General features: G+C 42.6%; 3 protein-coding genes and 1 long non-coding RNA gene across 4 annotated transcripts; 3 read left to right on the top strand and 1 right to left on the bottom strand.

Annotated features, from left to right (window-relative positions):
- Positions 1 to 878: 878 nt before the first annotated feature.
- On the top strand, positions 879 to 3,969 carry LOC138971584 (allatostatin-A receptor-like). Its single transcript, XM_070344344.1, has one exon. The coding sequence runs from the start codon at positions 1,507 to 1,509 to the stop codon at positions 3,037 to 3,039; it is 1,533 nt and encodes a 510-aa protein (XP_070200445.1). The 5' UTR covers positions 879 to 1,506; the 3' UTR covers positions 3,040 to 3,969.
- A 67-nt stretch (positions 3,970 to 4,036) lies between these two features.
- Positions 4,037 to 7,822, top strand: LOC138971587 (uncharacterized). Its single transcript, XR_011457301.1, has 2 exons — positions 4,037 to 4,961; positions 5,676 to 7,822. It is a non-coding gene; the product is annotated as an uncharacterized lncRNA (long non-coding RNA).
- Positions 7,823 to 8,562: 740 nt separating this feature from the next.
- LOC138971586 (ER membrane protein complex subunit 10-like) lies at positions 8,563 to 15,194 on the bottom strand. Its single transcript, XM_070344346.1, has 6 exons — positions 15,095 to 15,194; positions 11,636 to 11,693; positions 10,767 to 10,882; positions 10,230 to 10,328; positions 9,422 to 9,603; positions 8,563 to 8,827 (listed from the first exon to the last, which is right to left on the bottom strand). The coding sequence occupies exons 1-6, from the start codon at positions 15,167 to 15,169 to the stop codon at positions 8,578 to 8,580; spliced, it is 780 nt and encodes a 259-aa protein (XP_070200447.1). The 5' UTR covers positions 15,170 to 15,194; the 3' UTR covers positions 8,563 to 8,577.
- Positions 15,195 to 15,271: 77 nt separating this feature from the next.
- LOC138971585 (retinol dehydrogenase 7-like) lies at positions 15,272 to 26,169 on the top strand. Its single transcript, XM_070344345.1, has 6 exons — positions 15,272 to 15,673; positions 16,126 to 16,252; positions 16,752 to 16,837; positions 17,098 to 17,280; positions 21,587 to 21,724; positions 25,741 to 26,169. The coding sequence occupies exons 1-6, from the start codon at positions 15,373 to 15,375 to the stop codon at positions 26,073 to 26,075; spliced, it is 1,170 nt and encodes a 389-aa protein (XP_070200446.1). The 5' UTR covers positions 15,272 to 15,372; the 3' UTR covers positions 26,076 to 26,169.
- The last annotated feature ends 652 nt before the right edge of the window (positions 26,170 to 26,821 follow it).

Consider the following 26,821-nt stretch of genomic DNA (forward strand, 5'->3'; position numbering starts at 1 on the left):
AGAAGAACGATTTTATGAGTGTTTGTTTGTTGGTCGTCTTCCACATCAGAACAAGATAATGTGAGTTTTAGTCACAAACTACGTCATTTCTATGAGAAAACTGGCTTTAATAAGCGGCGGGTTGGTTTTATTAACCGGCTTTTTCTAATACATAAGATATAGTGATAAATTCGGACCGTCTGAAATCGGCTTTTATAAGCGGCTGGCTCTATTAACCGCGGTTTTATTAAGCGGCGTCCACTGTACCACATGGCTTGCTGTGTGGTACCAGATTTACACTCGTTGCTTTTTCAAATAGTGAACAGCTCGCTTTCGCTCGCAGTTAAGTTCAATATTTAAAAAAACAACTCGTGTAAATCTGGTACGACACAGCAAGCCATGTAGTATTCTCTATTTTTATCTGTCTTGCTTCCAACAGCACACTCATCACGCGATGTCAGCCTTTTAACCCCTGCGCCACCTCTGGTCCTAATGCCATTTTTTTTAAGGGGGGGGGGGGGGGGGTAGAAAGTCTTTTAGGAGCAGCAGGAAGTTAATTCTGTTTATCTGTCTTGCTTCCAACAGCACACTCATCACGCGATGTCAGCCTTTTAAACCCTGCGGTCATTGGTGCCATCCACCTATAGTACCTGGGTGGGAACAAGCCACGGGGTCTGATTGGGTGGGGAAAAAACCCCACCTCAATTTCAACCAATCCGATCGCGCGGTTGCATACCACCAGACCTAGGCTCCGTCCTGGCAAGCTTTTCATATTTGCCCCCCCCCCCCCCTAATCCATCTTCTTTACTTCCTTGTAAATGTATGTATTTCCTGACGCTTGCTTTTGCGTTAATGCCACTGACCGAATTTCTGTTTTTGCTTCTGTTTTTCCAGACTCCCCTCGCCCAGTGAAAAGTGACAGGGGCACCCTTGAGAGTACATGCTGGACACTGCTGTCTACATCTGACGTTACTTCATCCGTCTCTGAGGACAGCAATGCGACTTATCAAATTCATGAAACATTCTCAATGCGCCAAAGGAGTGACCTCTTCATCGTACGAGCATGAAACTATTCTAGTAAACAGGAGGACAGCCGTTTCATGAATAATGGAATAATGATGGTGGTTCTGTTGTCAGTCAACTTCCTGTGTGAGACAAACGACAATAACCTTCCTCTATGTGCGTGTCCAACACTGTTTCCGTAAGAAATAAGCCAAAATCCATTGACCAAACTGTGATACTTTACTGTGATATATACGAACTGTGTCAAGAATAAGATCGCATGTCACAAAGTTTTCAAACCAGCATCCAGTGTGACTTGATCGAACTGAGCCAAGATTTCATGGGCATAAAACATATTACCCAAAGAAGACTGGGAGCAATGACTGCAGCCTAAGTCCTATTCAGCTGCCTTCATCACGAGGTTACACGAGTAATGGTTGCAGCCGTCTTCATAACAGAGGCACAAGAGTAACAATTCCAGCCCAACCCGCATTCATCTGTCTGCATTTTAGCGGCACAAGAACAATGGTGTTCCTTCTAAATGAAGACAACATGTCCAGCATCATGAACCACACGGGTTTTCTGACCACCGCCACCACCCTCCCTTGGGCCGACAGCAGCCACGACCACAACTTCAGCGTCAACCACTCGGACATGACGACGGTGGTCAAGTTGGACGCGGAGGTGCAGCAACTGGTGACCAAGGCCACGCTGGACAAAGTGACCTTCGCGTTCGGTATGGTGCTCATCCCGCTGTTCGCCATCTTCGGGGTGGTGGGCAACATCCTCAGCCTGGTGGTGCTGGTGCAGCATCGGATGCGGAGCACCACCAACGTGTGCCTGGCTGCCCTGGCAGTGTCCGACCTCCTCCTCCTCCTCCACTCGCTCACCTTCAGCGCCATGCGTATCCACAGCCTGCAGGACCCGCTGGGCGCGCTGAGGGTGCGGCGCACTACCTACCCCGTGCTGGGGGCGTACGGTAGCATCGTGTGTGCCCGCATCACCACCTGGCTCACCACCATGCTGGGCGTGGAGCGCTGCATCGCCGTCTACTTCCCCATGAAGGCCAAGTCGATCAACAGTCGCAGGAGCACACTGCTGGCTATCGTGTCCATCTACCTACTGACAGCCGTGGCCTTCCTGCCCACTGCCCTGCAGTACAGAGTGGTACAGATCAGGTTGCCCAGAAACATCACCCTTCCAAAGCTGGAGCTCTCCACTCTGGGCCGCAACCAGAACTTCATGGTACCCTACGGCCTGGTGCTCAACATCATCTTCCGCTTCGTTCCCCTCGCCGTGCTCATGATCGTCAATGTGCTCATCGCCGTGGCCATCCGCCGCACCCAAGCGCTGAGGCGTAACATGAGCTGGAGTAGCGGCGTTGCCGGGGGGCGGGGCCACGGAAGCGGGCACGAGCAGACTCGCATCACCTTGATGCTGCTGACGGTGTCCGTGGTGTTCCTGGTGTGCACGCTGCCTGGCGCCCTCAACACCATCGTGTCGCGCTGCACCGCCAACTACTCCCGCCTGGGGGCGGAGGGCAACCTCTACCACGCGCTGGCCATCGTCACCTACTTTCTGGAGACGCTCAACTCCTCCGTCAACTTCGTCATCTACATGGCCTTCAGCCGCAAGTTCTGCCACATCTACCAGGAGATCTTCTGCTGCCGCAACTCACCGTGGCAGCCCTGGCCCATGTCGCTGCACACGGTACGCTTCGCCCCGCGCGGCCCCTCCAGCACCAGCCTGCACTCCTCCCACGAGATGCACTGCCGTCAGTACCGTCCCCTCCCCAAGCCCCTCTTCCCCACCTCAAGCGGGGCGCAACGCGTCAGGCTCTTGAACAACGGTTACACACGTCAGTCCTTGGACATGGACGACGTCAACCTCATCAACGGGAACGTGCCCAACAGGAGCCCTGCTAGTGCTAACGGGAACCTGCCCGTGCATGGTGCGTGCTGCACGTGCCATCAGGCCAACAAAGCTCACAGCCACAGTCGCAGCAGGAGCCAAAGCAGGAGCCACAGCAGTGACTCAGCGGCCCAACAGTACAGCTAACTACTGGCTGTGAAAAATTAAAGTAACTGCCTCGTAGTGCAATGACACCAGTACAGCTAAATGCTGGCTGCTAATTGCTAGACGAACTGTTTTGTTCTACAGTAATACAGCAGTGCTAAATGCTCAGCTAAATGCTTGTGGTACAGCGATACTAGTACTGCTAAATGCTGGCTGTGAACCGCTAAAGAAACTACTTCATGCTACAGTGCTACATGTACCAGTACAGCAAGCTGCTGGCTGCAAAATGCTCAGCTATCTACTTGTGGTACAGCAATACCTGTGACAACTGGACATGTTAACTACATCCAGAAAAAAATGTCTCTACTTTGCAGGCCTGTGGGCACTGAGGACATAGATACACGTACTGTGGTAAAGGTAACAAACAAAAGGTAATCACAAAATGTCCTTTACTGTCAGGTGTCCTAGCTCACATCTGACATAAGGTACAATTGTACCTCTGGAGACAGGACACTGTTCATTTCAAAGCTGTGTTGATCATATTCTTTGAAGCACTAGGCCATGACTGTGAACTGTACCACCACATGTACCAAATTAATATATAGCCCGAATGAGGAGAAAGAAATTGAGACAAAAACTGAAGAAGAAAACACTCTTCCTGGATTTGTTCTCAAACTTCTCTGAATACAATTTGTGAAAAACTCGGATTGAAGTTCCTCCAGCTTGAGGGAAGACACCACAGTGAAAATAAGTGATTTTTTTGTTCCCTGGTCATTTCCATTTTCTTTCTGATTTTGGATTTTGAACCTCTTCTGGTTACTCTGATATACTGATTTTAGATCAGAATTAATCATAAACGGTCAAAACGGCTAAATGAACAATGTATGTGTATGCAATTGTGTATTGAACAAACACAAAACAGCAAAAAAATGCGTATGTTTGAGAGGTGACTGGGAGTCAAACACATCGTCAACGGTGGTCACGTTAGCATGACTGGAATGAGTTGTCTTTTCTTTGCTACGATCAGTTCATACGCGTACAACGGGAATTTCCGTTTACGGATTTCGCGCCGTTAGTAACAGCAACTAGAAGACATTCCAATGAGCCGAAGAGAACCGATGAAGATTCCGGGAAATTCCGTATGAGCAATTTTCGCTGCTGACCAATCGAATCGCGGATATTAAACTTCGTTTATGCTCGGTCTCGTTCGGTTCGATTCGGCCTTCCCAGAATGCGATATTCTTCATTTCCGCCAGATCTTGCCAGAGGCGATGTGAAATATCTACAGCTGCGATTTTCCTGGGATATCTTTGTGGAAACTTCAGTTAAATACACGTTTTGCCCCGATTTCAGTGCTTGACACGCAAAGGAGATGATTATCGAGTAAAATCAGATCAGTTGTAGAGGCTGGCGTGACGGAAGTTTAAAAAGAAAGTGCGAGTCGATAGTGTCGTCTGCTATTGCTACGAACGAATCGGAAGATCAAGTTTGTGCATTCTTCTTCGTCCAGAATGAAAATTGGCTGGAAACTATGCTGCTGCCCTTGCAACAGCTGGGACGGAGCAAGAAATAAATAAATGTCTTCAGAATCTTCACCTTGATGAAGGCGGCAGTCTAAAGAAAGAAGAAGAAGAAGAAGAAGAAATCACCATCGGTGGTGTACGTTTGAAGCACGTTGCCATGAGTGTTTTGAGCCACGACTTATTTTAGAGTTGCTGAGCGGAATGCGTACGGCAATAAGGACAACACGGAGTTCGCCATTTATGGCGACGAGAAGGCAGACCCTATATCTTTTCTCTGGAAAAAGCAAATTAACTGCTTAGAAAAAGAACAATCAATACAAAAATGACTTTGTTCAGCCATGGTGCAACACCATGCATCTCCTGGGAAATCTGGTGCAGTTGAATACTAGCCCAAGCAGAGCAGGAAAGATTCCAAGCAGCTGATAAGCAAGATGGTAGTAGGTAGGTAATTTTTTCTTCTTTTGACAAACATGTAGAAGTTTATATATATTTGTTTGGTTATGTGTGCGGCTCTGGCTCTGTGTGTGTGTGTGTGTGTGTGTGTGTGTGTGTACGTGTGTGACTGTTATATGCTGAAGAACAGAATCTAAGTAACAACACCCTGATGCAAAGAAACTGAATAGGATGCAAAGTCTGTTATGTGCTGCTACTGTGAAGCTTGGTTGTCACAAGGTTTGTCAGGGTTGGAGCAAAACATCTGTTCTTTCCTCATTTATTTTCTCGAGCATATTATATATAGGCCTAGCTTCCTCCTGTGATTACAGTTTTCTTGTGGCTCAAACAAACATGCATTCACATGGCTCAGTGAGTGAACATTGCTTGTGGTCATACTTCCCATGCAGACCATATGGTTTCTGCATGCAATGTATACATGCAATAGCTGTAAACCAGACCTGTACTGCCTTCGCACCATTCACATGATTTGTCAACATCTTTTTGTTCACTGCTTGAATATCAGCACTGACATGTGCATGCGCCCAAATATCGTGTTACATGTATCACATTACAATATCTTTTTTCAAATGTGTGTGTGGGGGGGGGGGGGGGGGGGGGGGGGGGGGGGAGGGGGGGGGGAGTCATTGTTGGGAAAATGTGAATAGCAGTATTTGAGTTTGTCATAGACATATTAATTTTGAATTTATGTTGTCTCTACAGATGCAGAGGTGGAAGCTGGAGAGGAGCTTCCAAAGTACCCATGGCATTGCAAGGCAATTCACAGAAGTCAACCCAAATATTGTAGTATAGAAAGTAAAGGACACTGCCATATGACTCCCTGATTATTCAAAGCAAGTCCAAAAGAGGTCCAAGATAAGAGGCTTCACTGGTAACAAGTTGGGAATTATGGATGGGCATACTTTACGCAGCGTGCACGTAACGGATAAGAGTTGATCATTGTGACCTTGGACCAGGTTCCTTGGTGCTTGCAGAACACTGGCTGTTTTTTTTGTTGAATTTTGTTTCCGTTTTTCTTGTGGAACTAAGCAATACCTGTTGTTTTGTTAGTGTTGTTTTGTTACATGTTTCATAAACGTTTGTGTAAAAAAAATACATTTTCTTCACGTTTTGTGTATTTTCTCAAAACTACTTTTTTGTCACTTCAAAAGCCTAAGGCTTTTTTTCTAATAAACTTGCGTTGTTGAAACTTTGCATACATCTCGAGTGCGTTATTTCGCAGATTTTGTTAGAGCGTTTTGTTGAATTTTTTTTTTCGTGAGAAGTTATACCATTTTTGGGGGCGGTTTTTCATAAAATTCAAGGTCACTCATTTTTATCACCGATATCTTTTGAATGACTGTAGATTTCAAAAAAAGCCTCTAACAAAAGTTGGGTATTGTGCTAATGTATAAATAACAAGCACCAAAACAAAATTCCTTTCGGTTTTGTAAAAGCCTTAGGGTTTTAAAAAGTGGCAGTTTGGTGGCCATCTTGGATTGCTACCAAGGCAACCGGTGATCCAAAAAAAAAAATTTTTTCATTTTCTCAGGAGATGGACTGAGTTCTTTAATTGTGCAACAATTTTTGACCCAACACTTATGAAACAAAAAAAATCACTTTTAACACCAGTGCCTGCCCTTAAAGACAGAAAAATGTCCCACAAATATGGCGTCAAGAACATGGAAAATGTGATACATTATTAAGAAAGACTGATGAGATGGAACAGTTATAACTTCTAGCGTACTTTCGTAATTCTGGAGTCGCAAGTTCAGAGAAAGAATTCTGCAAGTTCTGTGTTCTTAGCACTATACACATGTACCTTTGTTTTTGGTGCACCCTTTTCTACAAGTGTTTGGGACAAGCTGTGTATGTAACTGATTCATGAAAAGAACCTTGTATACTCCATCAATGTTTCTGAGCAATAATGACTGAGGCTCTGTGTGTGTGTGTGTGTGTGTGTGTGTGTGTGTGTGTGTGTGTGTGTGTGTGTGTGTGTGTGTGTGTGTGTGTGTGTGTGTGTGTGTGTGTGTGTGTGTGTGTGTGTGTGTGTGCGTGCGTGCGTGCGTGCGTGCGTGCGTGTGTGCGTGCATGCGTGCGTGAGTGCGTGCGTGCGTGCATGTGTGTGTGTGTGCGTGCGTGTGTGCGTGCAAATGTTATCGTTCTCAACACAAAATCATTCAGTACACTGTTGTGGACGGTTAAATGTCACACTGTTGAGAATAATACCCAATATCTTTCAGTGCATGAAACATAAATCTGCTGCAGAATCTGTCAACTTTTTGCTATAAGAATCATGCAAGAGTAGCCTCCTTTACATTTGTCGTTTGAGCTGTTACATTTGATACATTTGAGCTGATAAAGTACCTATGAGTTATCACATTAAATGACACATACCTATCTGCAAAATAAAGATCAAATTTGTAAAAATCTTCTCTTCTTCTACTGCATTAATGCAGAAGTGGGGTTTTACGTGTGTGAACGTTCATACCCCGCTGTTCAGGCAGCCATACGCCGCTTTCGGGGGATGTGAAACCTAAAACCCTTGTTAAATTACCAAATAGATTGCTGCGCAGGAAAAGTAGTACTTTTTCACACCATGCAAAATGTATGGAATGATCAGCATGAACCATGAGCATTATTAAAAGCTTAAAATGCATTGTATGTATTCTTGTTTATCATATTATCCTGAGGTAGAGGATCAGTGTTAAATACTGTATCACTGATCAAAAAAGCCTTGTACTTTCATACTCATGAATGGTTGTAAAACAAATTGACAATCACTCTACTTTTGATTCATGATATGCTTTAAGTTATTTGTTAAGCTCTCTGCCTTGGATCGTTGAATAAAACTGAGTGATGTTACCATTTACATATTTTGTGTGTATTTACACTGTGCACAAATGTCTGTTGAATATACCTTCACCCCTCCCCCCACCTCACTGGTGTGCATGTGTCTGTCTGTTTGCATGTCTATGTATTAATTGCATGCCTTCCTGCCATCCTATGAGAATGTCGGTGTGTGTGTGTGTGTGTATGTGTGTATGTGTGTGTGTGTGTGTGTGAGTGTGAGTGTGAGTGTGTGTGTGTAATGCTCCCTCCCTCCCTCCCTCTCTCTCTCTCTCTCTGAGAATCTGTTGCACTCCACAACTGCCAATAAAAACTTGAGAGTCAAAACCTGAGTAAAAAACTATGACCATCACCACAGTATATGGAACAACAAATCTGTTTGCATGATACAAAAATCAAAACTGAACACTGAAACAAATAGTCATACCTGATGTAAATTTTTTTTAAAAGAAAACAGAATGACACAATTGGCACAGCTTTGTGTAATCTACATACAAACACACACACAACACAAAACGCACAGACAAAAGAAGATAAAAATATGAACAGATTTTCAGACCATTCATAAAATCAATGCAAGGACTTATCAATGAAAGTTCGAAACAGTATGTTAACATCCCTGTGAAGTGAAAACTACATTTAAAAAAAATACAGTTACCCTCTTTCGCATCCTGATCTTCTAAATGACACAAGAAAACAAAAACAATACCTTCTTACAAAATCTGACATTTTTGACATTGGTCATCTCCTTTAATGAAGGAACAAAAATGGCCCCCTATAAAAACACATAACCTGTTTGCAATCTAACTGAAAGACACATCAATTTTATCCTGATTTTTGTCTTGGAAAAATTCAACAACGCTTTCTGGCATGTCCTTGCAATGATGAGACAGAACAACACAACACAAAATAAAGAAAGATAACTCACATATTTTCCAAAGAAAGATCGGTTGTCTCCCTGCTGCCCCTTGGAACGCTCCTGGTCATCACGCTTCATCTTGTCAATGTAGGTTTGAGTGTCAGGTCTATGCGAGACAAACAAACAAAACAATTTTTTTATTTTTTTTATAGATCAGAGACAGTTAAAAAATTGAAATGAGCAAAGGCATGTGTATTTTATGAAAGTTTAATCTAAAACACTATCTACCCCCGACATACTGTTTAATCTGCTTCTCATGCAAACTTATTTTCATACACAGACAATATTGATTCAAAGTATAAAGAAATTGCCATGAATTAAGTGTTAGTGCTCAAATAAACATGCAAATAACAACACTTGGTGGTACAAGACACACTTGAACGCACAACCTTGTGCACTCGCATACATCCACATGCACAAACATGAATCCACAGCCAGAGATACACACATACACACACACCTACATACGGTACACACACACACACACACACACACACACACACAGACACACACACACACACACACCTACATACGGTACACACACCTACATACACACACATCAATACTCACACAGCCCCGGCAACAGTCTGAACAACATGGACGGTGGTTTTCCAGCTGGTGGGATTGGCTGCATTCACTTCCATGCACACACCCCCACACACACCCCCACACACATACACCTACACACACCAATACTCACACAGGCCCGGCAACAGTCTGAACAACCTCGACGGATGTTTTCCAGCTGGTGAGATTGGCTGCACTCACTTCCATCCCTGAGCAAGCAGCCGCAGCTGGAAGAACTGATACGCCCAAAACTTCACCGGTCTGGTCGAAGTTCACCATGAGACGATCGCGCAGTCCAGACTCATAAATGGCACACTGGTGACAAACAAGAAGATTACAGTCTGCATGACTACACATTTACCTGCAAGTTTGTTTTTAAGGTTTAAAATACAGACACTGCCATGCATCAGATATATGTGTAGATTTAGTTTAGTTTAAAACTTGCAGAAAGAACAGTTTAAATGGATGGAGTCTGCTCATCTTTCAATCAAATTGATAGACATTTTGGTCGAAGTCAAACATTCTTTGACTCAGTCCGGACTATGACTATTGCCTTCAAGCTTGCAAGCTTAAAAATTAATTAGTTTGTTGATTAAAATTGGGATTAAAATCAAACAGCTTTAAAAGTGATAGCAGTGTATTTGTTATTTCATGCATGTGTTCTGTTTGAATAGAAAACAAGCTCAAAAATCAAGAATTGTTTTCTGGCAAATTAGGTTTATTTGCGTTACTAAGAAAATGACTGTCAATCATGTCTTGGCCAAAGGGTTTCCGCCAACCTATAAGTATAAGTATATAAGTGCATTCATTTTCATTATAATGTAAGTGTAAGACCAACAGATTGACTGAATGTATCTATTTTTCTTTACACTTGATTTTGTGTGTGTGTGTGTGTGTGTGTGTGTGTGTGTGTGAAACATTATGCAATTTTAAAAACATACCGCTCTGGTGAAAGTGGATACATAACTGTCGCCTTCAGGGTTGCCTCCCTTAGACAAGGGAATCCTCAGTCTGTAGATTCCATTTTCCTTTGACAGTTTCTGCAAATTAGAAAACACATACGTATCAGTATCAGTATCATACCTTATAAATCGTATTAATTAGAGTATTCAATCCCCCAGACATGGACACATCTTCAAGGATTTATCAAATAATAATAAAATCATATTATATATGTTTTGTTTAATAAGCCACGGCAGACACTATTTGTTGCATCCAAAAGATCTTCTGATCACAGATTCAACAGGAGCCCTCTTTTTAAACACCTCCCCATTTCAGCCACACACCCCCCCCCCCCCCCCCATCCCCCGCCCCAAGACCATGATTCTTCACATCTTCTGTTCATACAAATGTCTCTAAATTCACCTCCATTTTAAGACTTCCTCCTGTCTAAGACCTCATTCTTTCATAATTTCACAGGTTTTCAAAGGGGGCTCCATTTTATAGTACATGCATCTTCAAATGAGCCAAACACTGACCTCCAACCTGTCTCTCTCCTGTGGAGTGAGTGATGCTGCTTGTGAGAACTGGGCCTTGTTGCTCTTCAGGGAGTGAATCACAACTGTCCCACGTTTTGAAAACTCAGGAGCGGGACCTGAAAACATATTTGTCAAGATAAAATAGTCATTGTTTTCAATCTCAGTGTTCAGTCCTCCTTCATACAAAAGAAACTCTTTATTTAGAGTTTAAAACAGACATAAAAAAAAAAGCTCTGTGAATCGGACAATGACTTGAACCCACTCAATTCTTTACACAGGAATCCGGAACCTTCTTCTTTTTGGGGGGGAGGGGGGGAGGGGGGGGGAGGGAGGGGAGTTGGGGCAAATAAGTTGCCAAAGGTCAGCAGCACCTCTGGCCTAAGACTGGCTAGAAACAAATCATGCACAACTACAAACAAAGTGGTTGTGGCACGTACTGGCAACAGTGGGGAAGTTAAACTTCACTAGAGCATGTAATAATAAAAAAATTAAGCCATTGTTTTTTGTTGTTTTTAACCAAACTGAAGTTTAAAAAACATCTTGCTGATTATCCTGATAGGGTAAGGTAATCTAAGGTTGGTTGCCCTAATGGACATTCGAGTTGCCGTCTCCCTGGGGAAGGCAAGTTGCAATACAGTTCAGTCACATAATTGACCCTTAATTGTCTCCCGCAAATGCAGTCTCTCGGTACAAAACGGGGAAAGTGATTTAGCAGATGATTTACGAGGCCATTATTGGATCTGCACATGGATTATCTAGCTGGCGATATTGGGCGCTCTGGGTGGCATTGGGTTAATCGAAAGCTGAATGAAGACAGCACAGCAAGAAGATTTCACTGAGATTTAAAAAAATCTTTGTTTTGGGCATACCTTGATCAAAACTGTGCTCCACTTGCAGCGTCCTTGATCCTTCAAATTCATCTTCTGCCTGCAAGCAAAAAGACAAATTGTCTTACAACAGTTAAAGAATCAATCTATGCAATTAACTAAGGCAATCCTTAGCCAAACTATAGTCTGTGCCCATCTTGAAAGAATCTGAATGTTGTTATGGTTGACAGAACGAAGACTAGAGTAAGATTTATTTATAATAACAGTTGCTGCCAAAAAATTGTGCTGATTGCTCTGAAAGAATTATACAGGTCAATCACCACAATCCACAGCAATAATTTAAGTAAATGAATAAATGAAAATATTTTGCTGAATAAAACATACATGCACAAAAAAAAGAAAGAACCCATGTAAATGCTTAGGTGACACTTAATCACATTAAATTGCAAAAAGTTCCCCCCCCAAAAAACAGCTAAACAGCTGAGTCATCTGCAGAGCTCTGTAAGGGTGTCTCTTACTGGAGATCAAAACACCCCTCTACGAGCTAGTGGTTCAGCACCAATTATTATTTCCATGAACCAGCAGAGGTAACTGTTAGCAGTGTTCAACAGGCACCTAAATCTTTGTTCTTGTATTTTATTTTTAAGCAATAGCTATAGTGCACAACTTCAACAGTTATTTCATCAGCTTATTCACACGTGGTTTTTTTCTTCAAATTAACACTTTGAAACTGGCAGGGTTCAAATTTAGGATACACAATGAATTCCATGATTTAACTGAAAACTGATAAGAAGTTCAAGCCAAAAACCTAACAGGTCTCAAGAACTGTCAAAACAAAAGTAAGAGCAGTTCATGTTAAGTCCTGCTATGGAAGTATGTTAAGATATTCCATTTCAATATTAACAGTATCTGTAGTGTACAATCAGTTAAAAGTACAGAGTAGAAGTCAAAATTCAAATTGTTCTGGTGGCTGTGTTTTCAGCAGTCTTACAAAAGTAGTGTGCACCCCCATGAGCAGGATGGCAAAAGCCGCAGAGAAAAGCTGGCCTCCCATGGACTAAGTCTGTGCACCAGTGTTGGATCTCTGATAAGCAGATATTCTTAACACAATGAAGAGCCGCCACAAATGAGTCACAGCTGCTCGAAACACTAGCTAAACTTTCACTGACCCAAGCTAATTCACGTGCACCAATCACTGAACTTGTTACTGTTAGATGAATCTTAACTTTAGCTTGCCAGTGAAAAGACTGTTGTGAGGAATAGTCAAAGGTCCTGAGGATGAACAAGAGGGTGTGACTATTTTTTCTGCAGCAGAGGGTAGCTTAAATATCGCAACAGCAATTTCACTTTTCAAATTAGCTTAACAGATTTCTCCGACTGCTTCTGTGAGTGTGACAATGTGAGCCAAATGAACACATACAATCAGTTGGTTTTTTTAAAAGCTGTGAGGAAAAATATCAATATGTGATGTGTATTTATGAAAAGCTGTTGAAAAAGAGCGCTGTACATTTATACTAGTAGCTGGTGTACACTTGCCAAGAGAAATATCATATTCTGATTCTGAATTGATATTGAGATCCTTCACAAAATCATACGTATGTAAAGAAGGTTAAATTTTGTCCGAATTTCTTCCACAGTCAGGAAATGGTCTAAACTAATAATGTATTAACTATTACATAGGTTCTGTGAATTATTCTGGTAAAACATAGAGCCAGTATTTCCTGAGGACTGCATGACTGCGCTGTTTTGTGAAGATACTCCAGGCCATGTGATTGTGACAAGTGTGGAGCAAATTTCATTGGTGATCATGTCATGCAAAGGGCAATAAGAAGTCACAGGAAACAGTCAAGAAAGAAGACTGCATTAACCCTTCATATTGGCATCACACTAGCTCAGTACATCTACTAATGGTTTATTTAATGCTGACTCATTAAACATAAACGTTAAAATCTAGTTGTTCTAAAAACAAAACAAAAACAAAAGAAGGTAACAAACAAACACAATACTGGCGGTGCATACAAATCACCATGTCGCTTGTTCCACAAAAAATGTGTTGGCTATGGCGCATAAACACTTTGTTTTTTGCTCATTTGACAAAACCACAAAACCAGTTTCTGCCTGCGGACAACAAAACGGTCTTCATAACAGGTAAGATTTCATTCACTTACAGCAGTGGCTACGCCTTTAGACGGCATAATCCGTTTCAGCAATTCATTGGTTATGCCACTTTGCCCTCAAAACTGATTCTGGGATTTTAATGTTATGTTTATTCAGTCAGTCATTGACGTCGTAATCAGACTCGGTGACACAAAGGAGTTGACCTGTCCCATCCATTGGCACTCCATTAGTCACCCTTTCGTCAGAAATGGACCTACTATAAATAGTTCAAGCTCAAGGCCAGCAGACAACTCTGTCATTGTCAGTGCAGAGAAGCTGCTGTGAAAGGGATCGAGACTACTGCGTCACAGTACAGTCTAATCCAACTATACGTATCTGGCGTATCCTACATTTTGTGTGTGGTATGTAACGGGTTAGTGAAATTTCTGACGGGCTAGCAACTTTCTTGCGGATACTCGCCCGGCCGTCAAGTTAAATTTGTGAGATTTGGCCATCCCTGTTAGTAATACAGTGACTCTACTTACACACACACACACGCACAAACACGTGCCTACAAACAAATATAAAATAATGAGATGATTACGATGATTTTAACACAAGTAGTGGTAACTTCTTCTTCTTCTGTGTTCATGGGCTGAAACTCCCACGTTCACTCATGTTTTTGCATGAGTGGGTTTTTACGTGTATGACCGTTTTTATGTGTGTTACGTTTTTTCAGGCAGCATACGACGATTTCGGGGGAAGCATGCTGGGTATTTTCGTGTTTCTATAACCCACCGAACTCGGACATGGATAACAGGATCTTTTCCGTGCGCACTTGGTCTTGTGCTTGCGTGTACACACGAAGGGGGATAAGGCACTAGGTAGCAGGTACACGCCAGTAAATGTGACTATCCCGAGCGGTGCTGCTGATAGAACTTTAGAACAGGTGTATCCCCCCATGATTTTCACCCTCAAGATAATTGTACCGCTTGAAATTGGCGGAGAAGCATTCAGTCTGAAGTTAATTTTACATGTCACATGAGTATAGGGTGCTGTATTTACTGGCGTCTCTAGCAGGTTGACCTGGGAGAACGGAAAAATCTCCACCGAGATCGGAAAAATCTCCACCCTTGACCCACCAGGCGGCCGCGGCCGGGATTCGAACTCACGACCTTCCGATTAAGAGGCCGACGTCTTACCACCCCGCCACTGCGCCCGTCAGAGTGGTAACGAAACTGATAAACAGAGTAGTACAGTAGGCTGAGTAGCAGACGGCGACGCAGCATCAGCACATTCAGCCTCAAAAATACTGAATAGGCCCAGCTTTGTCAATAAAGAGATCATAGAACAACACAATCTGTTTATGCACCTGCGGCCGAACTTAAAGCAAGAGAGACTTACTTGTGCTCCCACGAGGAAAGCCACAAAAATCACGGATAAAACCTTGCCCCCCATTGAGACACAGGGCGCAGCCATGTTTGAACAGTACAAACGGATGTTATCGGCCCTGAATAAGGTTGTCCAATGAGCTCCACTTTAATAATTGAGCTTGACAGTTTGGCCAATGGAAAAGGTCGTTTCACCCGCATGTTTGTTTGCGACTGCTTGGCTTCGATTGAAATGAGCCGACGATAATTTTCTCCTAAACGAAGCATCTGCACCCTACCTGTTCAATAACAATGGATGTGGATGTTTCTGACCACATCGAGAGAGATGATATTATCTTTTACTCTGTCCTGTACTCCTCAGTGACAGTCGTCTTTGGAATGGCAGTCTTGTCAAAATTCCTAACAAACGAGTTCAGATTTGGATTTCGCTCCTTTTTGAGTCTGGTGGTACTGTTTTTAGGAGAACCATTATGTCAGTTTTTCGTCAAAGGCCCAGGTGGATTGGTGGTCTTCGCTGTTGGTTGTCTACTTGTTTACAGCATCCTTCCAGCTAGTCATTTGCCAGTTGGCAACAGAACAGTGTTTATCACAGGTACACTACAATAGATGAATACATCATTCCCTCACACAGAATTAAGTTAAATATCTACACACACATTTTATCTGTAGCATGCTGAGTGTTGAAAGTAGATCAATAATAAGACAGTTTAAAGAGGAAGTTTGGTTGTGTTTGAGGTCTTTTTGAGAGTAGAATTGCCGCCGTAAGTTAAGTCTGTTGACATCCACGATCGAGTGTCACCTCTGCATCCCATGCCCCTTTCTGCTTTGCTGTAACTGTAAGGGAGTAAAACTTGATTGCATTATTAATTTATTGGGTATCTATAAGATCTATAGACTGTGTCAATACACTATTTCATCAAAATGTGCAGTGAGGTTGGGGAGAAAGTAATACAGTACGTACGTTAGGTGAAGGGCCCCGAATACGGACCACTGTTTGTTTCATGCTGATCATAATAACTACTTTGTTTTCTCTTTGTGTTCCAGGGTGTGACAGTGGGTTTGGACACGCCCTGGTCCAGAAACTGGACAGCATTGGCATGAGGGTCTTCGCAGGTTTCCTGGAAAAAGATGGAATTGGTGCCATTGAACTGAGGAACAAGTGTTCAGATAGGTAAGACTAAGACTGTAAGTGTAAGTGATCTTTCTTAGTTTTGATTTTCCACCCTCACCGGCCTGCCTGTTTTGCTGCATCCCTGGGTCTTCGACTGTGATGCATGGCCAGTTGAGTTGCAGAAGAAAGAAACATTTCCATTTGATTTTATGTTTGGTATCACAAAACTGAAGATCTAACTTGCACAAATTTGTAAAGGTGTATGACAGTATTGGCTCGTCCTGCTTGCTAAAGTAAAGTGATCATTGGATCGAGCTTAAAATGACTAGTGGGTGTATGTGTTTTTGTGTGTGGTTATTTTTATGGTCAATTATTGAAGCTTTCTTTTCTGCTTTTGGGGTACATCTTATAATAATAAATGTATCAGTAGCACTAGCACAGTCACCAGAGATTCAAGTACTACTACTAGCATCAGAAAAGTCTAAAGAAAACATGAAGAGAAGAAATCCTCACCATTTCACTTACATTGTATTAAGTTGTGTCACTATTTTGTTACCAGGCTGAAATGTCTTCAACTGGATGTGACCAAAGACAAAGACATAGAGGCTGCAGCAGCATCAATCCAACAAGCAGTAGGAGAAGAGGGTGAGTAAGAGCAGTTAATGAGTTATCAGTATTACAGCAGAGCCATCCTTTTAATTTTAAGACCGCAAACATCTGAGAAAATGACATCGTTAAAGGGAGGGAGTCTTGGAATGGAGACCTGTACATAAATAGATATTATTGATGAGACATAAGAAACAAGATCTTCAAATGGGGTGGGAGGAGGGGGGGGGGGGGTCTTGGATTTGGGAGTCTTGGTTGTGTCATTCTGATAAACACAAATTCTTAACTTTATTTTACAGGACTCTGGGGAGTGGTTAACAACGCAGGGGTATGGTATTTTTCTGAGGTGGAAATGACCTCGGAGAAAATATTCCGCCATGTGATGGACGTTAACTTGTTTGGAGCTGTCAAAGTCACGAAGTCTGTGCTGCCTCTAATCAGAAAAGCCAAGGGCAGAATTGTCAATGTGTCCAGTCTTGTGGGTGAGTTATTTCCCTTCCTTCTTTCTCACTTTCATTCTTTCTTTGCTTTCTTTCTTCCTTTGTTTCTTGTTTCTTTCTTTTTGTTCTTTCTTTCAAAACCAAACAAAGAATAAGATCAAATTCTTGAGACAAGAAGCATCAACAACAAACCAATCGTTCTGTTATGATAGCAATAAGATTATGATGGTACCAGAAAATTTTAGAAGTGGACTGAAGCAGAGGATAACTGGTAAATCAGATGTGAAAGACATTAATCTTGTGTATTTTATACTGTATGCTTCATTGTTTGCGTCAGTTAATTGGTAATTATGAAGTCTTTCAGTCACAAACTGTGTAGTTGTCTCCCTTGAATTTTAGCAAGAGTATACGAATACCCCTTGCTTTTCTCACCTAGACATACGATACCTCTCAATACTTCAAGGACGTGGAACACAGGATGCCTACACACCAATTTAACATTGAGTTTCAATCATGAGTAATGAGGAGAAAAACTCAAACCCCTTCCCTAACTGCTTTTTGTCAGTCACAAACATGTTATGCACATTATTTGTTTAATTTAAAAGAGCTTCTGGTCAGAGTTCTAGCTGTGACCAGCAAAACTCCATTTCCAATTCAACTCCATTTCCAATTCTTCTGAGTGCTGAAAGTGCATAGGTAATCTGCAATAGCCTTATTTTCATAGCTGAGTTTGAATTATAATGACTCCAAGGTCTTGACAGTTTTTGTTTGGAATAAAAACAAGTCGCGTAAGGCGAAATAACAACATTTAGTCAAGCTGTCAAACTCACAGAATGAAACTGAACGCACTGCTTTTTTCACCAAGACCACATACTCGTAGTTCCGTCAGTCCACCGCTCGTGGCAAAGGCAATGAAATCGACAAGCCATGCAGAATAGTGCGGTAGTGGTCGCGCTGAGCAGGATAACACGCTTTTCTGTATGTCTATTCTTTTTAGCTTACTGAGTTTGTTTTTAATCCAAACATATCTATCTATATATATATGTTTTTGGAATCAGGGACCGACAAGGAATAAGATCGATTTTGGAAAATTAATTTTATTCATAATTTTCATATTTTTAATTTTCAGAGCTTGTTTGTAATCCAAATATAACATATGTATATATATATGTTTTTGGAATCAGAAAATGACGAAGAATAAGATGAAATTATTTTTGGATCGTAAAAAAAATAATTTTAATTACAAGTTTCCGATTTTTGACTCACATGCGAAGCAAAAGTGAGTCTATGTACTCACCCGAGTCGTCCGTCCGTCCGTCCGTCCCGGCGTCCGTCCGTCCGTCCGGAAAACTTTAACGTTGGATATTTCTTGGACACTATTAAGTCTATCAACACCTGATGTGGCCTGATGGTGTATGGTTACAAGATCTCAAAAAACATGTGCGGCAACTTGACCTCACTTCAAGTTCAAGGTCACAGGGGCCGTAATTGCTGTCCGTCCGTCCGTCCGGAAAACTTTAACGTTGGATATTTCTTGGACACTATTAAGTCTATCAACACCTGATGTGGCCTGATGGTGTATGGTTACAAGATCTCAAAAAACATGTGCGGCAACTTGACCTCACTTCAAGTTCAAGGTCACAGGGGCCGTAATTGTTGTCTTAAAAACGACCATTTTTCACATTTTCGCATTTTTTTCTGAAGTTATCGAGAATGGCAACCTTAGCTATGTATGCTATACAGGGCAATGTAAGCCCTATCTTTGGACACCAGTTTGGTTGACCTTGCTTCAAGGTCAAGGTCGCAAGGGTCCTTTAAAGTTGGATTGTATACATATTTTGAAGTGACCTTGACCCTGAACTATGGAAGATAACTGTTTCAAACTTAAAAATTATGTGGGGCACATGTTATGCTTTCATCATGAGACACATTTGGTCACATATGATCAAGGTCAAGGTCACTTTGACCCTTATGAAATGTGACCAAAATAAGGTAGTGAACCACTAAAAGTGACCATATCTCATGGCAGAAAGAGCCAATAAGCACCATTGTACTTCCTATGTCTTGAATTAACAGCTTTGTGTTGCATGACCTTGGATGACCTTGACCTTGGGTCAAGGTCACATGTATTTTGGTAGGAAAAATTTGTAAAGCAGTTCTTAGTGTATGATGTCATTGCTAGGTTTAGTTATTTGATCTTGACCCTGAAGGTCAAGGTCATGTAAAGGTCAAGGTCAAGCATGTGAGTCGTATGGGCTTTGCCCTTCTTGTTAATGACCAAACTCATTTATACTGTTCAAAAAAAGAAACGCATAGCTTGTAATATTTGGTTAATTTAGTTATATGGCTACAAGGATATCCACCAAACTGCAGAAAATTTTTATCTGGTCGTCGACCTTTTGTCCATTGCCACAAGTGAGCTCTGCACGTGACGCATGCGTTATCAGTGGCTACAATGTCAAAATTGCTCATTTGGCATGACCACTCGTCATGCTTCAGTGTAATCTCGTGAAACTCGGGGAATATTGAGCTCTCACCATGTCTTCCAAAACCCATAAAAGCGGATTGTTCGCCACAAAGAAATCAGACGACAATTCAGCGACGAAAGATGGCCCGATTGAGCAGAGAAGACCGCCAAATTGCATTGGGTCGTTTACAAGCAGGCCAAAGTCAAAGTGCAATCGCCAGGCACTTCCACGTGTCCCAGAGCACCATCAGTAGACTGTGGGTCAGGTTTCAAGCCACTGGCTCCGTTGCTGACTTGCCACGAGCGGGAAGACCAAGGGTGACAACTGCTGCTCACGACCGCTTCATACGGCTCCGCCACCTCCGGAATCGTTTCCTGTCGGCCTCATCTTCTGTCCAGGCTCTCCCCGGGCCACACCGATTATCGGACCAGACCGTGCGGAACCGCCTGCATGAAGCTGGTTTGAGAGCTCGCAGACCTCACAGAGGAGCTGTCCTCACCCGCCGCCATCGCCAGAACCGAGTGCAGTGGGGCAACCAGCACCTTCGCTGGACCGTCCGGAATCACTGGAGACACGTGTGGTTCAGCGACGAGTCCTACTTCCTGCTCCAGCGACATGATGGTCGGAGGAGGGTCTACCGGAGAGTAAACGAACGTTACGCGCCCAACTGTGTGGATGAGGCACCCGTTCATGGTGGTGGAGGCGTCATGGTGTGGGGGGCGATCAATACCGCTGGAAGGAGCACCCTGGTGCACGTCCAAGGGCGCATAGCTGCCCAGCGATACGTGGAGGAAATTCTGCGCCCACACGCCCTTCCTCTTCTGGCTGACCAGGATGCCATATTCCAGCAGGACAACGCTCGCCCGCACACAGCACGACTCACCACCCAGTTCCTCACCGACCACCATGTCCAGGTGCTTCCCTGGCCATCCATGTTGCCAGACATGAACCCGATAGAACACCTCTGGGATGAATTGGACAGACGTGTGCGCAGGCGAGAAGAAGCGCCGGCAAATCACCGCGATCTATTGCAGGCACTTCAGGAGGAGTGGGACACCATCCCACAGCAAGATATCCGGCATCTGATCCAGTCCATGCCCAGAAGGTGCCGGGCAGTTGTTGCTGCTCAAGGCAGTCACACCCCCTACTGACTTGACAGCCTCGGCACCCAATCGTATTGATTGACTGATTGATTTGAAGATGCAAATGAACTGTGTGTGCATTCAACTGTGTCCATACCAAATTTCAAACAAATAATCTAAATATTGGATTTTCTGTTAATTTTTTCGAAAAATAAAACAAATTTGGCAAGTAGCAACTATGCGTTTCTTTTTTTGAACAGTATATTAGTTTTTAAGCCACCAAGCTGAAATGCAATACCAAACTCCGGCCTTCGTCGATGATTGCTTTGCCAAAATTTCAATCAATTTGATTGAAAAATGAGGGTGTGACAGTGCCGCCTCAACTTTTACAAAAAGCCGGATATGATGTCATCAAAGATATTTATCGAAAAAATGAAAAAAACGTCCGGGGATATCATTCCCAGGAACTCTCATGTCAAATTTCATAAAGATCGGTCCAGTAGTTTAGTCTGAATCGCTCTACACACACACACGCACAGACAGACAGACAGACACACACACACACACACACATACTGTCATACACCACGACCCTCGTCTCGATTCCCCCTCTATGTTAAAACATTTAGTCAAAACTTGACTAAATGTAATAACAAGAATGGTAGGGTATTGGAACGTTTCATTTATGACTCCAAGTCTTTTAAGTAGACAGACAGACAGACAGACAGACAGACAGACAAACACTTATGATACAGACAATAAACTTATCTCAAGACGCTGGCTTTTTTTTATATTTCAGGAAGGATGGCATTACCTGGTGCAGGAGCTTACAGTATGTCCAAGCATGCTCTGTTGGCCTATTCCGACACCCTCAGACAAGAGATGTACAAGTGGGATGTCCATGTGGCGATCATCGAGCCTGGGGCTTTCTATACAGGTCAGATAGTGAAAGAAACTGCCGTTATTGAAAATCAAAAAACAAGAACTGTAGGTTGTTGGAACATTTAAATTCTGACAAAAAACGTTACATTTCCATTACTGTTTTGTCTGAAATTAAACGTTCCAATAATCTACCATGCTTGTTTTTTTATTCTGAATTTTGGAACGTAAGCTATCTGTTTTTCGATTATTGCTGTTATTGAAATCATTACATCTGTTTAATCTTTATTACAACCATACTGTACATGCAGTTGTTCACTTCAGTATTAATTGCAAAATATATCGCTGTTGCTAATAACTTTTCTTATTGGCCTGTTTATTAAATTTGCTTGACTAACAGTTGGTGTTATGCCTTGAAAATGTGTTTATAGAGAGACTATCTTTCTCAGGCGAAGAATAGTGAATCAGTTTTTGGCTAGTGGACATTTCTGTAGGCTAGTGAGTTGAAAAAAATACTAGCCCATCAAGCTAGTAGACATTTTTTAACTGCTTGTGTTTCAGTTCACAGACTAGCTTACCTTTGTTTTTTCAGCATAAATATTTGAATGTAACACATATCATTTTTGACTCACATGCGAAGCAAAAGTGAGTCTATGTACTCACCCGAGTCGTCCGGACGTCCGGAAAACTTTAACGTTGGATATTTCTTGGACACTATTCAGTCTATCAGTACCAAATTTGGCAAGATGGTGTATGATGACAAGGCCCCAAAAAACATACATAGCATCTTGACCTTGCTTCAAGGTCAAGGTCGCAGGGGCCATAAATGTTGCCTAAAAAACAGCTATTTTTCACATTTTTCCCATTTTCTCTGAAGTTTTTGAGATTGAATACCTCACCTATATATGATATATAGGGCAAAGTAAGCCCCATCTTTTGATACCAGTTTGGTTTACCTTGCTTCAAGGTCAAGGTCACAGGAGCTCTTCAAAGTTGGATTGTATACATATTTTGAAGTGACCTTGACCCTGAACTATGGAAGATAACTGTTTCAAACTTAAAAATTATGTGGGGCACATGTTATGCTTTCATCATGAGACACATTTGGTCACATATGATCAAGGTCAAGGTCACTTTGACCCTTATGAAATGTGACCAAAATAAGGTAGTGAACCACTAAAAGTGACCATATCTCATGGTAGAAAGAGCCAATAAGCACCATTGTACTTCCTATGTCTTGAATTAACAGCTTTGTGTTGCATGACCTTGGATGACCTTGACCTTGGGTCAAGGTCACATGTATTTTGGTAGGAAAAATGTGTAAAGCATGTGAGTCGTATGGGCTTTGCCCTTCTTGTTTGTTGGTGTGAACAACAAATTAGTGCAAGCCATATAGGAAAAATGACGCCACCACCCCCAGGAAAAAATACAGTTTAATTCTCAAATCCTTGCTTAACTGATACAACTCTTTGCTTTACCCATGGCATGGACTGGTTTTAACCAAAACAATAACCATGCCCACTCTCTACGCTTCCAGTTGAAGTATTTGCCATTGTCTCTGATCCCAACTTGTTAGCGGTCCCACAACATTCAAAATGTAAAGATTGTCTGAGCCCATGAAAATGCTCTTCTTGCAGAATGAGTACATTTGTTTAGTACAGAGTAATCCACATTTTGAGAACAACATACCCCAAGAGCTAAAAATGTGGTTACAAAAAGACTGGGAAGTGCAGCTCCTTCGTTGCATGCGAGCCTCAGGAATAGCAGCCACATTTTTGGAGAAAATTCCACAAGTTCAAGAAGTAACTACCCACCCCACCCAGGAAAAATACAGTGGAGTCCGGGTACAACGAATCTCAAGGGAGATACATTTTAGTTCGTTATATCAGTAATTCGCTGTAGAGTTTTCAACCCTAAATGGCCTTAAGACAAGTTTTCCCACTCACCTTCAAATGATCGTCCCATCGATCTTTCCTTGGAGAGTACAATCTCTGCATGTTTTCAACAGCTTCATAATATAATCCATAGAGGCATAGTTCAAATGTTCACTTTACTGTCACAATTTTAGAAGTAGAATTTAAAAAGTCGTGTAAAAGCATGTACATATGTACATTCTGATCAATCTCCGATTTCATGGTGTCCACCAGTTCTGGTGCATGTACTACCCTGGCCAAGTTTCCTCTCAAGACATCAAAGAGACCGCCCCATAGGTTAAACTCCCCATAGGTTAAACTCGGTCACTGACCCGGGTGCAGGAAGTGTTTCCTCTCTCATAAAGGGGAACCACCTCTCATAGCTAAAACTGGGTCAATGACCCCTGGGAAGAAGGTCACAGTGTCTATAAACAAGGCCACCCAGCTATCACAATGGAACTGCCTTTGATCTCGCCTCACAGATCGTTGTAGCCTTGTGAATTTTTAGAGCACAGTCATAGCTTAGCAGCTGATTGGAATAGTGAAAACACAGCAGCGGTGGCTGTTCCGTGCACCTCTTGCTGTTTGTTCAGAGTTCGCTCATCACGCGATGTGCACTTGTGTTTGTGTATTTTTGTGTATTTTTGTCTTTGGAGACAATTATTGACATCAGTTCGTTGTAGCCTTGTGACTTTTAGAGACAAAACGGCTCTGGGGCGATGAAAACGTGTTTGTTATAAGAGGGGTTCGTTACGCAAATGAGATCAAAAGGTTCGTTGTAGCCGGAAAGTAACAAGTAAGAAATAGAAGGCTGTCTGCCGGGAAATCAATGGCAGTTCGTTAAAAGCGGGATTTCGTTATACCCAGGTTCGTTATAGCTGGACTCCACTGTAGACAGGTCAGGTTCCAGTGCGCACATCAGGCATGATGCTGATCATGCGTTCACATCCTTGTTTCAGGCAGCACACAAGAGCAGGTGTTGATTCAGTGTTCACGTTCTGGTTTCAGGCAACACACAAGAGCAGGTATTGAGTCAGTGTTCACGTTCTGGTTTCAGGCAACACACAAGAGCAGGTGTTGATTCAGTGTTCACGTTCTGGTTTCAGGCAACACACAAGAGCAGGTGTTGATTCAATTTTCACGTTTTCATTTCAGGCAACACACAAGAGCAGGTGTTGAGTCGGTGTTCACGTTCTGGTTTTAAGCAACACACAAGAGCAGGTGTTGATTCAGTGTTCACGTTCTTGTTTCAGGCAGCACAGAAGAACAGGTGTTGATTTAGTGTTCACATTCTAGTTTCAGGCAACACACAAGAGCAGGTGTTGATTTAGTGTTCACATTCTGGTTTCAGGCAACACACAAGAGCAGGTGTTGATTTAGTGTTCACATTCTGGTTTCAGGCAACACACAAGAACAGGTGTTGATTTAGTGCTCACATTCTCATGGGTGCAACTCTGCCGGCTACATGCCGGCAGCCGGTTTTTGGTTTCATCGGCTGCCGATGTTTTTGTTCCAGGAGAGGTTTTTTTTGGCATTTTAAATACTAAAAAAGCTTGGACCCCAACTTTTGCCGGTTTTTGGAATTTTCCAGGTTGCACCCATGCATTCTGGTTTCAGGCAACACACAAGAGCAGGTGTTGATTCAGTGTTCACATTCTGGTTTCAGGCAACACACAAGAGCAGGTGTTGATTTAGTGTTCACATTTTCATTTCAGGCAACACACAAGACCAGGTGTTGATTCAGTGTTCACATTCTCATTTCAGGCAACACACAAGAACAGGTGTTGATTCAGTGTTCACATTCTCATTTCAGGCAACACACAAGAACAGGTGTTGATTCAGTGTTCACATTCTCATTTCAGGCAACACACAAGACCAGGTGTTGATTCAGTGTTCACATTCTCATTTCAGGCAACACACAAGACCAGGTGTTGATTCAGTGTTCACATTCTCATTTCAGGCAACACACAAGACCAGGTGTTGATTCAGTGTTCACATTCTCATTTCAGGCAACACACAAGAACAGGTGTTGATTCAGTGTTCACATTCTGTTTTTAGGCAACACACAAAAGCAGGTGTTGATTCAGTGTTCACATTTTCATTTCAGGCAACACGCAAGTCAAGAACGGGTGTTGATTCAGTGTTCACGTTCTGGTTTCAGGTAACACACAAGAACAGGTGCTGAAGAAGCGTCAGACGGAGATCTGGGAGTCGCTGGACCCCGAGACGCAGGACACGTACGGCAAAGATTACCTTAACTCCATGTACTCCCATTTCATCACCACCTCCCAGACCTTCCCAGCGGACCTCACCCCCACCATCAGATGTATCCGCAGCGCTCTGCTTTCCATGCGACCCAGAGCCCGCTATCCGACAGGGAAGGGGGAGGAGCTGGTGATCTGCTTACATCCCTTTCTGCCGGTCTGGCTGGCTGATAGGATCATGGCGACGTTTGGACTTCTACCGCGTCACCTCAAACCTGCCGCTCTGTTGTAACACTGTGGTTGGTGTTGTGTTGGGTTTTATGTTGTGTGGATGATAATTATATGAATTGTTAATGTTGTTCTTCAATGGATGATGATTATATGAATTGTTATGGTTTGAGTTGTTATTTAAAGTCTGTGTGTATCTTGTTGATTGTCTGGTTTATACGCATTTAGTGATTTACTGCAGAATAAGTTTTGCTCTTGTGTTTCCTCTGTGTGTGTGTGTGTGTGTGTGTGTGTGTGTGTGTGTGTGTGTGTGTGTGTGTTGCTTTCTGCATCTCTCTCTCTCTCTCTCTCTCTCTCTCTCTCTCTCTCTCTCTCTCTCTCTCTTTTAAAAATAACCTCTCCCTCTCATTCTTGCCCTTCACATTTTCCTCTATGGAATATTGTCTCACATTTGTTTTCATCTGACCTTGATGGAGTTAGGTGAGCTTTTATTCTGAAGGGATTTCTCCCATTTTTGCTGTTGCCATTTTTCCTTCAGCCTGGTAACCTCGTTTGAGTTTTGTTGCCTTTTCTCTGTCTTGCTATTTTTGTTTAAAGTCCTTTCTGTGGCTACGGATGGTGCTGTGAGTCTATTCCTGATCCCCCAGGGTAATTTTAACTTGGGAAATATTTATTTAACAACTGTGTTCCGTCTGTATCTCTCAATTTGTTGATCACGCTTTTTCTGTAATAGATTTTGAGTGCAACTTTGCCTTTTGTGGGATATGTGTCTCATGCTCTTATTACTGTGTAAAGTAAATAAGACACAAT

This window comes from Littorina saxatilis, linkage group LG7 (genome assembly GCF_037325665.1).
Source record: "Littorina saxatilis isolate snail1 linkage group LG7, US_GU_Lsax_2.0, whole genome shotgun sequence".
NCBI lineage: Eukaryota > Metazoa > Mollusca > Gastropoda > Littorinimorpha > Littorinidae > Littorina > Littorina saxatilis.

Bases quoted from the DNA above. Each gene is read 5' to 3' on its own strand.
- LOC138971584 (XM_070344344.1), top strand. From the start codon at position 1,507: ATGGTGTTCCTTCTAAATGAAGACAACATGTCCAGCATCATGAACCAC.
- LOC138971586 (XM_070344346.1), bottom strand. From the start codon at position 15,169: ATGGCTGCGCCCTGTGTCTCAATGGGGGGCAAGGTTTTATCCGTGATT. The intron at 11,694-15,094 runs GTAAGTCTCTCT...TTTTGCTTGCAG, and splicing joins CTTTCCTCGTGGGAGCACAA to GCAGAAGATGAATTTGAAGG. The intron at 8,828-9,421 runs GTGAGTATTGGT...TGTCTCGCATAG, and splicing joins CAGACTGTTGCCGGGCCTGT to ACCTGACACTCAAACCTACA.
- LOC138971585 (XM_070344345.1), top strand. From the start codon at position 15,373: ATGGATGTGGATGTTTCTGACCACATCGAGAGAGATGATATTATCTTT. The intron at 16,838-17,097 runs GTGAGTAAGAGC...TTTATTTTACAG, and splicing joins ACAAGCAGTAGGAGAAGAGG to GACTCTGGGGAGTGGTTAAC. The intron at 21,725-25,740 runs GTCAGATAGTGA...TTCTGGTTTCAG, and splicing joins GCCTGGGGCTTTCTATACAG to GTAACACACAAGAACAGGTG.